This window comes from Heterocephalus glaber, unplaced genomic scaffold (genome assembly GCF_053883595.1).
Source record: "Heterocephalus glaber isolate CG9 unplaced genomic scaffold, H.glaber_assembly_v1.0 deba00001594, whole genome shotgun sequence".
Lineage (NCBI taxonomy): Eukaryota > Metazoa > Chordata > Mammalia > Rodentia > Bathyergidae > Heterocephalus > Heterocephalus glaber.
In genome coordinates this window covers 10,951,681-10,964,150 of record NW_028258369.1, presented here as the reverse complement: position 1 = coordinate 10,964,150, position 12,470 = coordinate 10,951,681, and the positions used below count along the sequence as shown (strand labels likewise).

The 12,470-nt window shown below is 48.3% G+C and overlaps 1 protein-coding gene across 1 annotated transcript in view; it reads right to left on the bottom strand.

Annotated features, from left to right (window-relative positions):
* Map3k15 (mitogen-activated protein kinase kinase kinase 15) overlaps positions 1-6,768 on the bottom strand; it is a 144,489-nt gene extending 137,721 nt beyond the window's left edge. Inside the window, exon 1 of the mRNA XM_087193665.1 lies at positions 6,164-6,768. Coding sequence (XP_087049791.1) covers positions 6,164-6,536 — 373 coding nt within the window. The 5' untranslated portion in view covers positions 6,537-6,768. The remainder of the gene's footprint in view (positions 1-6,163) is intronic.
* Positions 6,769-12,470: the final 5,702 nt, after the last annotated feature.

The following is a 12,470-nucleotide window of genomic DNA, read 5'->3' as shown; positions in this document are numbered from 1 at the left end:
GGAAGTGACAGGGAAGCAGGAAAGTGAGGGGAGAAGAGGGAGGAAAAGGGGACAGAAAGGGGGAGGGAGAAGGGCAAGGGGGAGGGGGGAGAGAGACACAGGGGAAGGGGAGAGGGAGATAAGAAAAGGGAAGAGAGAGTGAGAAGGGAAAGAGAGGGAGAAGGGGGGAGAGCAGGGGAGAGAGGAGGTAGGGGAGAGGGATGGAAGGGAAAAAAGGAGAGGGGGAGGGAGGAGGGAGAGTGTGGGAAAGAGAAGAGGGGGTGGAGGGAGTGGGAGAAGGAAGGGGAGAAGAGAGGGGAAGGGGGAGAGAAGGAGGGGAAGGAGAAAGAGCTCGAATGGGAGGAGGGAGAGAGAGGAGGGGGCAGGGGGAGAGAGGGAAGAGGGAGGGGAAAGTGTGGGGGAGACAGAGAGGGGAGGAAGAGGGGAAGAAAGGGAAAGAGAGAGGGGGAGAAGGGGGCAGGGGGAGAGGAGGGAAGGGGTACAGAAAAGGGAGGGGAAGAGAGTGGGAGAGGAGGGACAGGAGAGGGGGAAAAGAACAGGGGGAGAGGAGAAAAGGGGAGAAAAGGGGAGAGTGTAAGGGGGAGAAACGGGAGAGAGGGAGGACAGGGGGGAGAAAAAGGGGTAGGGGGGAGAGGGGAGAGTAAGAGGGAAAGGGGAGAGGGGGTAGATGGGGAGAGAGGGGAAGGGATAGAGTGGGGAGAGGGGAGGGGGAGAGAGGTGGAGCGGAAAAAGGAAGACAGAGGCAGAGAGGGGGGAGGGGAGAGAAGCGAGAGGGGGAGAAGGGAGAGGGAGAGGCAGGGGGAAGGAGAGAAAAGGACAGCAGGAGAGGGGGGAAGAGAGAGGAGAGTGAGGGGGAGAGAAGGGAGAAGGGAAGAGAGAGGGGGAAGGGGAAGAGAGGGGGAGAAGGGAAACTGGAGAGGGGGAGAAGGGGGAGAGAATAGGGAGAGGGGAGGAGGAGGAAGGAGGGGGGAGATGGAGAGAGGAGGAGGCAGGAGGAGGTGGAGAGTGGGAGAGAAGGGAGCTGAGGGGAGGGGGAGAGAGGACGACAGGAGGCGAGGGAAAGGTGAGAAGGGGGAGAGTGTGGAGAAAGGAAGGGAGAGATTGAGAGGGAGAGAGGAGGGAGGTAGAAAGAGTAAGGAAGGAGAGGGAAAAAGAGGGGGAGAGGGGAAAGGGCAAAGAGGGGGAGAGGGAGGGAGGTGAGGAGAGGTGGGAAAAGGGGGCAGGGGGAGCAAGGGGAGGGGAGAAGGGGGAGAGGAGGAGGGGTGAGGAGAGAGGGAGAGTAGGAGAGAAGGCAGGAGTAGAGGGGAGGGGGAGTGAGAGGGAGAGTGGGGGAGAGAGGAGAGAGGAGAGAATACAGGGGGAGAGGGACAGAAAAGGGAGATGGGGAAAGAGAGGGAAAGAGGGTTGAGGGGAGAGATGGGTAGAGGGGGAAGGAGAGGGATGGGAGAGAGGGAGGAGATAGGGGGAAAGGGGGACGGGGGAGAGAGGGAAGGGGGAGAGAGGGAGGGGGGAGAGAGGGAGGGGGGAGAGACGAGAGGGAGAAGGGAGGGGGAGATGGGCGGAGGGGGAGGGAGAGCAGGAGAGAGGGTGATAGAGAGTAAGAGACGGGAGAAGGGTAGAGAGGAGAAGAAGGGAGGGAGGGGGGAGAGGAGGGAGAGTGGAGAGAGGAGGGCAGGGAGAGGGAGGGGAGAGAGTGGGGGGGAGAAAGAGGAGAGGGAAGGGGAGAGGGAGGGGGACAGAGGGAGAAAGGAGAGTGGGGCGAGAAAGGAGAGGGGAGAGAGGAGGAGAAGGAAGCAGGAGGGGGAGACAGGGAGAGAGAGGAGGGGGCAGGGGAGAGTGGGAGTGAAAGAAAGGTAGAGATGAGGGGAGAGAGAGGTGGAAAGGGAAGAGAGGGAGGTGAGGGGGAGAGAGGGGGAGAGGAGATAGAGGAGAGAGGTGGGAAAAGGGGGAGAGGGAGGGGAGAGTGAGAGGGGTGAGAAGGGGAGATGGGGAGAGAGGAAGGTGAGAGAGAGGGAGAAGGGAAAGAGATGGAGGATAAAGAGGGTGGGAGAGAGGGCAGTGGGAGAGAGGAGAAAGGGGGAGAGGGCCTGAGAGAGGTGTAAGAGGGGGATACTGGGGAAGAAAGGGGGAGAGAAAGGGGGAGATGGGAAGGGGAGGGGGATATAGCAAGGGAGAGAGGAGAGAGGAGGAAGGGGAGAGGGAGGAGAGGGAAGAGGAGGGAGAGAGGAAGGGTTGATAGAGGGAGAAACGGGCAGGGGAAGAGAGAGGTGGAGAGTGGATGGGGAAGGGGGGAGAGGGAGAATGGGAGGGGAAGGATGGGGGAGAGAAGGGGAGGGGGGGACAGAATGGGGAGAAGGGGGAAAGCAGGACGATAATGGGGAGAGAGGGGAAGGGGAGGGAGACAGGGTGAGATGGGAGAATGAGAAAGAAAGGGAGAGGGAGGAGAGGGGAGAGAGGGAAAAGGAGAGGAGGAGGTGGGAGGGGAAAGGGAGAGTGAGACGGAGGAGGGAGAGTGGGGGAAAAGAGAAAGAGAAAAGGGGAAGAGGAGGGGAGGGGAGAGGTGGGCGAGGAGGAGGGAACAAGTGGTGAGGGGGCAGGGGGAGTGGTGTGGGGGGAGGGGGAGAGTGTGCAGTGGGAATGAGAGGGAGGAGCAATGAGGGAGAGGGAAAAGATGCACAGGGAGCGAGGGGGAATGGAAGGAGAGGAAGGGAAGGGGAAAGGAGGAGAGGGGATGGGCAAAGAAAGGAGGGGGAGAGGGGAGGGTAAAGAGAGGGTGAGAGAGGAAGGGGGAAGGAGAGGGGGTACGGAGAGGGGTGAAGGGAGATTGGAGAGGGAGAGATGGGTTGAGAGAAAAGGAGACAGGGGAGAGAGGGGCAGGGGGAGAGAATGGGAGGAGAGGGAGGAAAAAGGAGAGGGAAGGGGGAAAGGGGAGGAAGGAGAGAAGGGGGAGGGGGCAAGGGTGAGATGGGAGAGGGAGGGGGGAGGGGAGAGGGGGAAGAGAGGGGAGGGCAAGGGAGGGGAGAGGTGAGGGAAGAAGGCAGGAGGAGTGAGGGGGTGGGAGAGGGTGAGATGGGTAGAAGGGGAGAGAGGGGGCAGGGGAGAGAAGAGGTGGAGAGAGGGGCAGGGGAAGTGAGGGGGAGGGGAGCATGGTGAGGGAATAGGTGGGGATAGGGGGTGGGGGAATGAGAAGGAGGGGAGGAGAAGGAGGGGAGGCCGAAGGAGGAAAGAAGGGAGAGGGAGAGGAAGAGAGAAGGGAGGGAGAGGAGAAGGGAGAGATGGGAAAGAGGAGGGAGGAGGAGACAGAAGGAAAATAGGGAAAGAAAGAGGGGGCAGAAGGGGAGAGGTAGGAGGAGAGAAGGAGGGGAAAAAGAAATGAGGAGGGAAAGGGAGAGGGATGAGAAGAGATCAGGAGAGTGGGGCAGGGGAGGAGGAAAGGAGAGGTGGGGAGAGGGGGCTGGGGAGTGAGGGTGAGGGGAGAAAAGGGGAGACAGAAGGGGAGTGAAGAGGTGGGGAGAGGGTGAGGGGTGAATAGAGGTTGAGAGAGGGCAGGGGAATGAGGGGGGACAAAGAGGAAGGGAAAGGAGGGCAGGGAGAAGAGGAAGGGAAGGATGGAGAAGGTTGAGAGGGGAGGAGAGAGGGGAGGTGGAGAGAGGGGAGGGGTGAGGAGAGAGGAAGAGGGAGTGTAGGGGAGAGGGGAGAGAGAGCAGGGGAGATGGGAGGGGAAGACTGGAGAAAGGGAAGGAGGAAAGGGGAGAGGGGTAGAGAGAAGGTGAGGTGGAAAGAAGGAGGGAGAAAGGGAGGGAAGCACAATACAAGGAGATGGAAAGACAAACCAAATGTAGCCTTGACTTGCCATGAGAGCAGGAGTTATGAAGTGCCTAAGTATAACATCTATAATCCTTCCAAAATATCCAGGATGATTTCAATTACCCGCCCCCCCAGCCTTTTTCTATAACAGAACTGTCTAATGGAACCTTCTGCAATGAAGAAAATGCTATCTTGGAACCAGGTGTCCCAGGACTCAGGGAGCTGAGGCAGGAGTCCAAGGTCAGTCTGAACTACTGCACATGCAAGACTCTGTCTCATACAATGAAAAAACAAAAACTTTTAAAAACCCACTATCTTGGCTGTACACTCAGGAGCCACCTGTGCCTACTGAGTGCTTCAAGTGGGATTAGTCTGACTACAAAAACTATTTTATTTTGCTGCATTTTAACTAATTTAAGCATAAATAGCCACATGTGGCTACAGGCTACCAAACTGGACATCATAATTTTGGAGATTTTACAAAACAGCCAAAGTGACAGATTTGTATCTTTAGTAAATGCCAAACTGCAATGGTGGGGTGGGGGAGGTCATCTCTAATCCATTTACTGCCATTGTGCCTATCTTTTTTCAAACTTATAAAAATAACTTAATTGTAACAGGTACTGAGAAATGACTTAGTCAAGACCAGGACAAGATTAAACAAGGGAGGCTCATGGTGTAGCCAAAATTTGAGGTAATGTAGACTCCAAGGGAGCAGAGGTGAGGTTTGAGTAGCCCTGATATTGAAAGCCTGAGATTTCAGATCTGTGCCTTCGTATCCCACCTGTTCCAAGGGGCCCTCAGAGTGGGAGAAGACTTGCTACACACTCCTGTGTACACACACCCCGTGCCACAAAAGCAAAACCACTTCACACAAATTTTTCAGAGTTGCCACTGGCAGGAAAGAGGACAAAGTTATGCTTGATGGGAAAAGAAACATTTTTTTTTTTTGGTACTGGGGATCGAACTCAGGACCTTGCACTTGCGAGGCAGGCACCAGAACCACTGAGCTAAATCCCTAGCCCCGGAAAAGAAACATTTAACCACGTTTGAAAATGGTGTGTTCCCATTCCAACTTTGGAGCAGAATGTAGTTCCAGGTGAAGTGGGCTCCTGGCTAACTTCTTCCCAAAGATGTGGTGCTGAAGAGTAGACTCAGTGTGGTAAGAAATGTCAATCAAGAGTGTAATCCCAGCACTCCGGAGGCTGAGGCAGGAGGGTCACTGAGAGCTGGAGGCCAACCTAGGCTACATAGTGAGTTCACAGCCAACCTGAACTCCTTAGCAAGACCTGAAAGAAAGAAAGAAAGAAAGAAAGACAGAAAGACAGAAAAAGAAAGGAAGGAAGGAAGGAGGGAGGGAGGGAGGGAGGGAAGGAAGGAGGGAGGGAGGGAGGGAGGGAAGGAGGGAGGGAGGGAGGGAGGGAAGGAGGGAAGGAGGGAAGGAGGGAAGGAGGGAAGGAAGGAAGGAGGGAAGGAAAAGTCGAGAGTATCCTCAAAGGTTCCAGCTGTCAATTGTTTAAACAAGCCTGACACCCCGCCCCCTCCCAGCTGGGAGGACTTGCTCCGTAAAGGAACCACACCTCTGCTGCCTGCAGAAAGAGGACCTGTAGGGCTTGGGGGTGTAGCTCAGGGTAGAATGCTTGCCTGGTACATAGGTGAGACCCGGGTTCCATCTCCATCACCGGGAGGGAAAAAAAAAAGTAACAAATCTCGCCTACTCTAACATCATGGCCTGACCAGTGTTTAAAAGCAACTCCCAACCCCCTTTATCTCCTCAGGTACTTTCAGGTTTAAGGTAGGTATATGTGTTGTTATCCCCTTTTGACCAGTGGAGAAGCTAAGGCACAAGGATTCCCAGGTAATTGCCGTTACACATAAAATGCTTAGAAATAGGGCCGGGGATTTGGCTCAATGGAACCGCGCCTGCCTCAAGAGCGCAAGGTCTCGCGTTCGATCCCCGGTACAAAACAAAACAAAACAAAAACCCCACAAACTTATAAATGGCACCGAAATGCCAAAAACTCGTCCAAGTCTCACTAGCTTGCCCTGGCTTCTATTTCCCTATCTGTTTTTTGTTTTGTTTTTGGTACCGGGGATCGAACTTGGGAACTTTTGCTTGCGAGGCAGGCACTGGAACCACTGAGCTAAATCCCCGGCCCTTTCCCTATCTGAAAAAGGGGGCATTACGTAGTCTGTCCTCCCTGAAAGGCGAAAGGCGCGACGGCCTCGTGGGGGGGGGGGGGGGGCTTGGAGGGCGCTGGGGAACCCGGGAGCCCGGGAGAGCCCGCCAGCCCGCGCCCGTGAGGGGTTTCGGAAGCCCGCGCGAGGTGGGGACGAACCGGGCGCCGGCCCTCACCTGCGTCATAGAAGGCGTCAAGCACAGCGGTCTCCCCGAAGTCGAGCTCCCCGAAGGCCACGGAGGTGAGGTGGGCGCCCTCCGCCTCGCAGGCGTGAAGCAGGCACTGAAGCGCTCCCGCCTCAGGGCAGTCGACCACGGGGCTCTGGGCGTTCTCACCGCGCACATAAGTCACGCGGACAACCCGCCGCGGCCCGCCCGCCGGCCCTCCCGCTCCCGCGCCCTCTCTGAGACCACTCCTCAGAGCGGCCGCCGCCGCCCCGTCGTGTTCCATTGGCTCTGCCGCGCCCTCAGCCCTGCGCCCCCTGGGCCTCAACTGCCCCCGAGGAGACTCCTGAGCCTCCGCCGGGCCGGCCTCGTCGCCGGTTTCCATGTGACAACCGGCGCGCCCTTTCTCGGTCCCACCTCAGAGAGACTAGAAGTCGCGACCAGTGCGGGGGCCACAAACTGAGGCGGGCCCCGCAATCCCGGCACCTGTCTTGGCGCGCGGGACGCGAGGTGAGGCACTCAGAGCGGCTGACTGAAGCTCACGCCGCTGTGCCTCGAGCCCTTCAAAAGCCCGCGAGAAAGAGGCAGGGACTGGGGACTTCTGGACAAGCGCAGGGGGCTGCTGGGTGGTGGGCGGGGCGGCAGGGCAGAAGGCGGGAGAACGCCATCTGCTGCCCCGCCCCCACCCCGAGCGCGGGAGCGGAGTCTGGCGGCCTGAGGAACTTCAGGCCTTTTTTTTTTTTTCCCTTCAGTCCTTATAGTCTGACCACTATGAGGAGCCCCATTTATTTTTCTTCTCAAAGCAAGTTGATGCCTTCAAGGGTTGGACATAAATATTCGATTTCAAGTTAAATACAGACTTAGTTTTAACTCAGCGTTGGGATGAACCGATGCATTTTGTTCTCTTCCTCATTGATTCCTAAACACATAGCCTACCTGACCCCTGTCCTGAAGCCCAGCTTGTCCTTTCACTGTGACCTTGACAAGGCGCCGGGAGGCACCAGCAGCAAGCCTTGTTTGCCTGGAAAATACTCTTTAAGTACTGCCTGTCTATCACAGTAAATGTTGCATCTTAAGCATCTCATTATTTTAGTCTCAAATATTAAACTGTATTTAAAAAGATGCACTGGACATTTATCACCAGGTTTCTGGGTTTTTCTTTTTTGATAACAATTTTATTGAGATATAATTCACCTGCCATACAATTCACTCATTTAGTTTATGGTTCCGTGGTTTGTTATATTTGGAGGTATGCAACATCACCACAAATTTTACAATTTTCACCCCCTTCAAAACCTAGCCCCCATTCAAAATCACTTTCCGTGACCCTCCCTCCACCTAGTAACCAGGCCTAGGCAACTACCAATTTACTGCACATTTCAGATAAATGGAATCATGTAAAGTGTGGATATAGGCTTTCATTTGCCTTGGGTATACATTTGATGTAGGATTGCTAGGTTGCATGGTAAATCTAAGTTTAACCTCTGGAGAAACTACTACTGTTTTCCACAGTAACTGCACAATTTGACATTCCCACCAGCAGTGCATGCGTCTCCCAGTTTCTCCATATCCTCACCAATATATATATTTTTTTGGTACCAGGGATCAAACTTGGGTCCTTGCGCTTGCACAGTAGGCAGCAAAACCACTGAGCTAAATCCCCGGCCCCCTCACCAATACTTTTACTAATTTTTTTTATTATAGCCATTCTAGTGGGTGTAAAGTGGTAACTTGAGGTTTAGATTTGCATTTCCCTGACGGCTAATGATAGTAGCATCTTGTCATGCACTTATTTGTATAACTTCTTTGAAGTAATGTCAGTTCCAGTCTTTTGCCCACTTTTTAAATTGGGTATTTATCTTTCAATTATTGAGAGGTAAGAGCTCTGTGTATATTATGGATACAAATCCCCTATCAGATATGTGATGAGCAAGTAGTTCTTCTCAATCCATGGGCTGTCTTTTCACTTTCTTGATGATGTCTTTTGCAGAACATCCATGCCATTTTGACATAGGCAGGACAGGACTTAACTTATAAAACAATACTTCGGCTTCTTTTCATGTTCCAGTAATAATATAGCCCATTGCCTACTCTTCAAAGAAAGTGGAAAGTGCCCATCTAAATCCTGTCTTAGCTGCACCCCAGGTAGAAATCAGAAATTTCCAGAGTGGCATCCATGTGAAAAATCGATTCTAAGGAGATCTGTTGAGAGCACACGGACCAGAGCAGAGAAAACTCTTGACACCTCCGTTCTAAGAATTTTTTAAAACATGATGCTACATAAAGATAACATATGTTCTTTGTAATCTTGTAACACACAATAGTAGTAATTTTCCTAATATCCCTGTTCATCTGAAATTACTCCAGTTACTGGCACAGCCTTTCAAAGGGCAAAGTTGCCCATTTGCAAATCCCCTGCCAGCATCTTGCTGTTGTTACAATCTCCCCAAATTCTTCTTAGCTCTCTCTGGGGCCCTCTGATTGAGATACACAGGAGTTGTGAACTGTGGTTTGAATACAGTAATATCGTCCTGTAAATACAAACCCTGCTGAGTAAAGAAGCCAGTATTTACCAGCCAATGAGCGCCTTCCTCCAAATTGGCACACACAGCCCACCTCCCCATTGTCTCAGGCCACATGCACACTTGAAGCAGGCCCCCAGTGTCCTTCCAAATCCCCCTGCTCATTGAAGAAAGAACTGCAAAATGTTGGATTAGTGTTTTCTGTGTAGTTGAACAAGTGTTCCCCTCTTACCCTTGCCCCTAACTACATTTCCCTGAAATCTCTTTGCCCTAATGCAGCAGCATCACGGACTATTCTTCTAGATATTAGATGAAATCTCTTTGTACCTTCTCCCCAGGATTCTAATTTAATCCTCTTCCATGTGGCAGCTTTTCAAGGACTGTCTTTAGGGCTATTTCACCTGATACCCCACCTCCCAGACCCCTTGATCAGAGAGTGCTCCAGGACATAACTTTCAGGCTGCTCTCCACTCTGATGATTTCTCTTCTAGAAGATTCCCTGTTTGTCTCTATTGCTGTTCTGTATGTATAAAAGAATTTTACATTAAGCGTTTTTATTATGAGGTAATTGTAGGTTCATTTGCAGTTGTAAGCAACCAGAGAGATCTAGAGTACCTTTGACCCAGTTCTTCCCAGTTCTATAGTTTAACAACTATAGTACATTATCACAACCTGGATATTGACATTGATATTATCAAGACAGAAATAACTCCATCATCAGCCACAGCCATCCATCTCTCACCTCACCCCCACCAACTACTGATGACCTCTAATCTGTTTTCCATTTCTATAATTTTGGCATTTCAAGAATGTTATGTAAATGGAATCATAATATGTAACTTTTTGGGGCTTGGGATTTAGCTCAGTGGCACCACGCCTGCCTCGAAAGCACTAGGTCCTGAGTTCAGTCCCCGGTACCAAAATAATAATAATAATAATAATAACAACAACAACAACAACAACAGCAACAATAACATGTAACTTTCTGGGATTTTTTTTCATTCAACCTAATTCCCCTCAGATTTATCCAAGTTGCATTAGCAGCATTCCATTCAACTGTATGGATGTACCCACAGCTTCTTTATTCACCATTTGAAGGATGTCTGGGTGGTTTCTAGTTTTGGGCTATTATAAATGAAGCTGCAATGAACATTCATGTACAGACTTTTGTGGGAACATGAGTTTTCAATTCTCTGGGAAAACTATTCAGAAGTACAATTCTGGGTCATATGATTATGGGATGTTGAATTTTTTATGAAACTGTCAAGCTGTTTTCTAGAGAGGTTATTCCATATTACATTGCCACCATTATCTACTTTTCCCACATCTTCACCAGCATTTGCTGCTACATTTTTAAAAAGCCATTCTGATAGTTGTGGAGGGCTATCTCAATGTGGTTTTGATTTACATCGTCGTAATGGCTAATGATGTTGAACACCTTTCCATGTGCTTATTTGCCATGAGTTTATCTTTGGTGAAATGTCTGTTCATATCTTGTGCCTATTTTCTAAGTGGAGTTTTTTTTACTGTTGAGAATTGAATGTTCTTTATATATTCTAGACACTAGTTCTTTGGTGAATATGTGGTTCAGAAATATTTTCTCCAAGTCTCTACCTTGTCATTTCATCCTCTTAACAGGGCCTTTCACAGAAAAAGCAAAAAAATGTTTAATCTTGATGAGGCACAATTTTCAATTTTTATATTTTTGGATTGTGCTTTTGGTTTCAAATTGAAGAACTCTTTACATAGCCCTAGATTTTCTCCTGTTTGTTTTGTTTTGTTTTGTTTTTGAGACAAGGTCTCACTATGTAGTTCAAGCTGGCTCGAACTGAGTATGTAGCCCAGGTTGGCCTCAAACTCATGGTAATCTTCCTGCCTCAGCCTTCCAAGTGCTGGGATTATAGGCATGTGCTACCACGCCCTCTCCTAAATTTTTTCCTAAAGTTTTATAGCTTCAATTTTACATTTAAATCTATGATCCAGCCTGAGATAATTTTGGGGTAAGGTGTGAAGTTTTAGGTTGAAGTTCATTTTCTTGCTTAAAAATGTTCAATTGCTCCAGAATCATTTGATAAATAGGCTATCTTTCCTTTGAGTTGCTTTTGCTCCTTTGTTAAAAACCAGTGGTGTGGAGGTGGGGTCTATTTCTAGGTTCTCTGCTCTAGTACATTGACTTATGTATCTACTCCTCCATAATACAATACATTGCCTTCATTGCTGAAGCTATATAGTAGCCTTTAATATCTGGCAAAGTGATTCCTCCTTGATTTTCCTTTGCTAAGATTGTTTTAGCTACATTAGCACGTATGCTTTTCCATATAAATTTCAGAATCGGCTTGCCTATGTCTACAAAGCAAACTTTACTAGGATTTTAACAGGAATTACAGTAAACCTAGAGATTAATTTGGAGATAATTAACATCTTTCGTTATTTTGAATCTTCCAAGCTTTGAACATGATATGCCTCTTCATTTATTTAGATCTTATTTGATTTCTTTCATTAGAATTTTCTAATTTTCAGCATAAAGATCCTGTACATGTTAAGATTATACGCAAGTGTTTCATTTTCCTTAGTATGACTGTAAATGATAGAGTGTTTAACTTTAGGGTCCACGTGTTCAATGTTAGTATATACTACTTGACCTTGCTGAGCTCTTATTAGTTGAAGATATTTTTGTTTTGTTTTCTTAGAATTTTCTATGTAGACAATCGTGTAATCTGCAAATAGTGAGTTTTATGTCCTCTTTCCAATTCATACAGCTTTTCTTTTTATTGCCTTAGTACTGTGGCTAGAACGATGCTGAAAAAGAGTAGTGAGTGAGCACCTTTACCTTGTTCCTACTCTTATGAGAGAAAGTATTCAGATCTTTCACCCTGAGGATCATGTTAGCCATACTGTTTTTGTAGATGCTGTTTATTGAGTTGAAAAAGTTTCCCTCTACTCCTAGTTTTTACTGTCACTGAGTACTAGGCTTCTAAAAATATTTTATGTTTCAACTGACATGAGCATATGATTTTTACTCCTTAGCCTATTGATAGTATGGATTACATGGATTGATTTGCGAAGGCTGAACCAGACTTGAATACTATGAATAAATTCCACTTAGTTGTATTGTATACTTTTTGTATATTGCTGATTTTTACTTGCTGACATTTTATTTATTTTTGCAAGTAGGTACATGAGAAATACTGATGTGATTGTTTTCATTTTTTGATATTGCCTTTTCCTTATTTAGTTATCTAGTGATACTAACTTCATTAAGTGATGTGGGAAGTATTCTGTCCTTTTATTTTCTAGAAGAGATTGTGTAAAATTGGTGCTACTTCTTCAGATGTTTGCAGAACTCTCCAGTGAGATCATTTGGACCTGGAGATTTCTTTTTGGGGTCTATTCATTACAAGTTTACTTTTTTCTAATGGTTAGAGAACTATTCAGATTTTCTATTTTATGTTTATTTTTAGTAGTTTGTGGTTTTCAAGGAATTGACCCATCTTTTCAAAGATATTTATTATCCCTTTAACGGCAGCAGGATCTATAGTTATATCCTATTTCATTCTTGATTTGGTGATTTTTGCCTTTTTATCTTTATCAGTTTTGCTATTTATTCAATATAAATATTCAAGTCTACTGAGGTACTCATCAAAGACATTTCTCGTTACTTTATTTCTAGCCATCTGAATCTTACAGTTCTATCTCTGCTGAAATTACCTACTTTTGCCTGACATTTACTTTTTTTCACAAAAGCCTTTAACATAACAATCATAATTATTTTAAATTTTTTGATACTTCCAGTATTT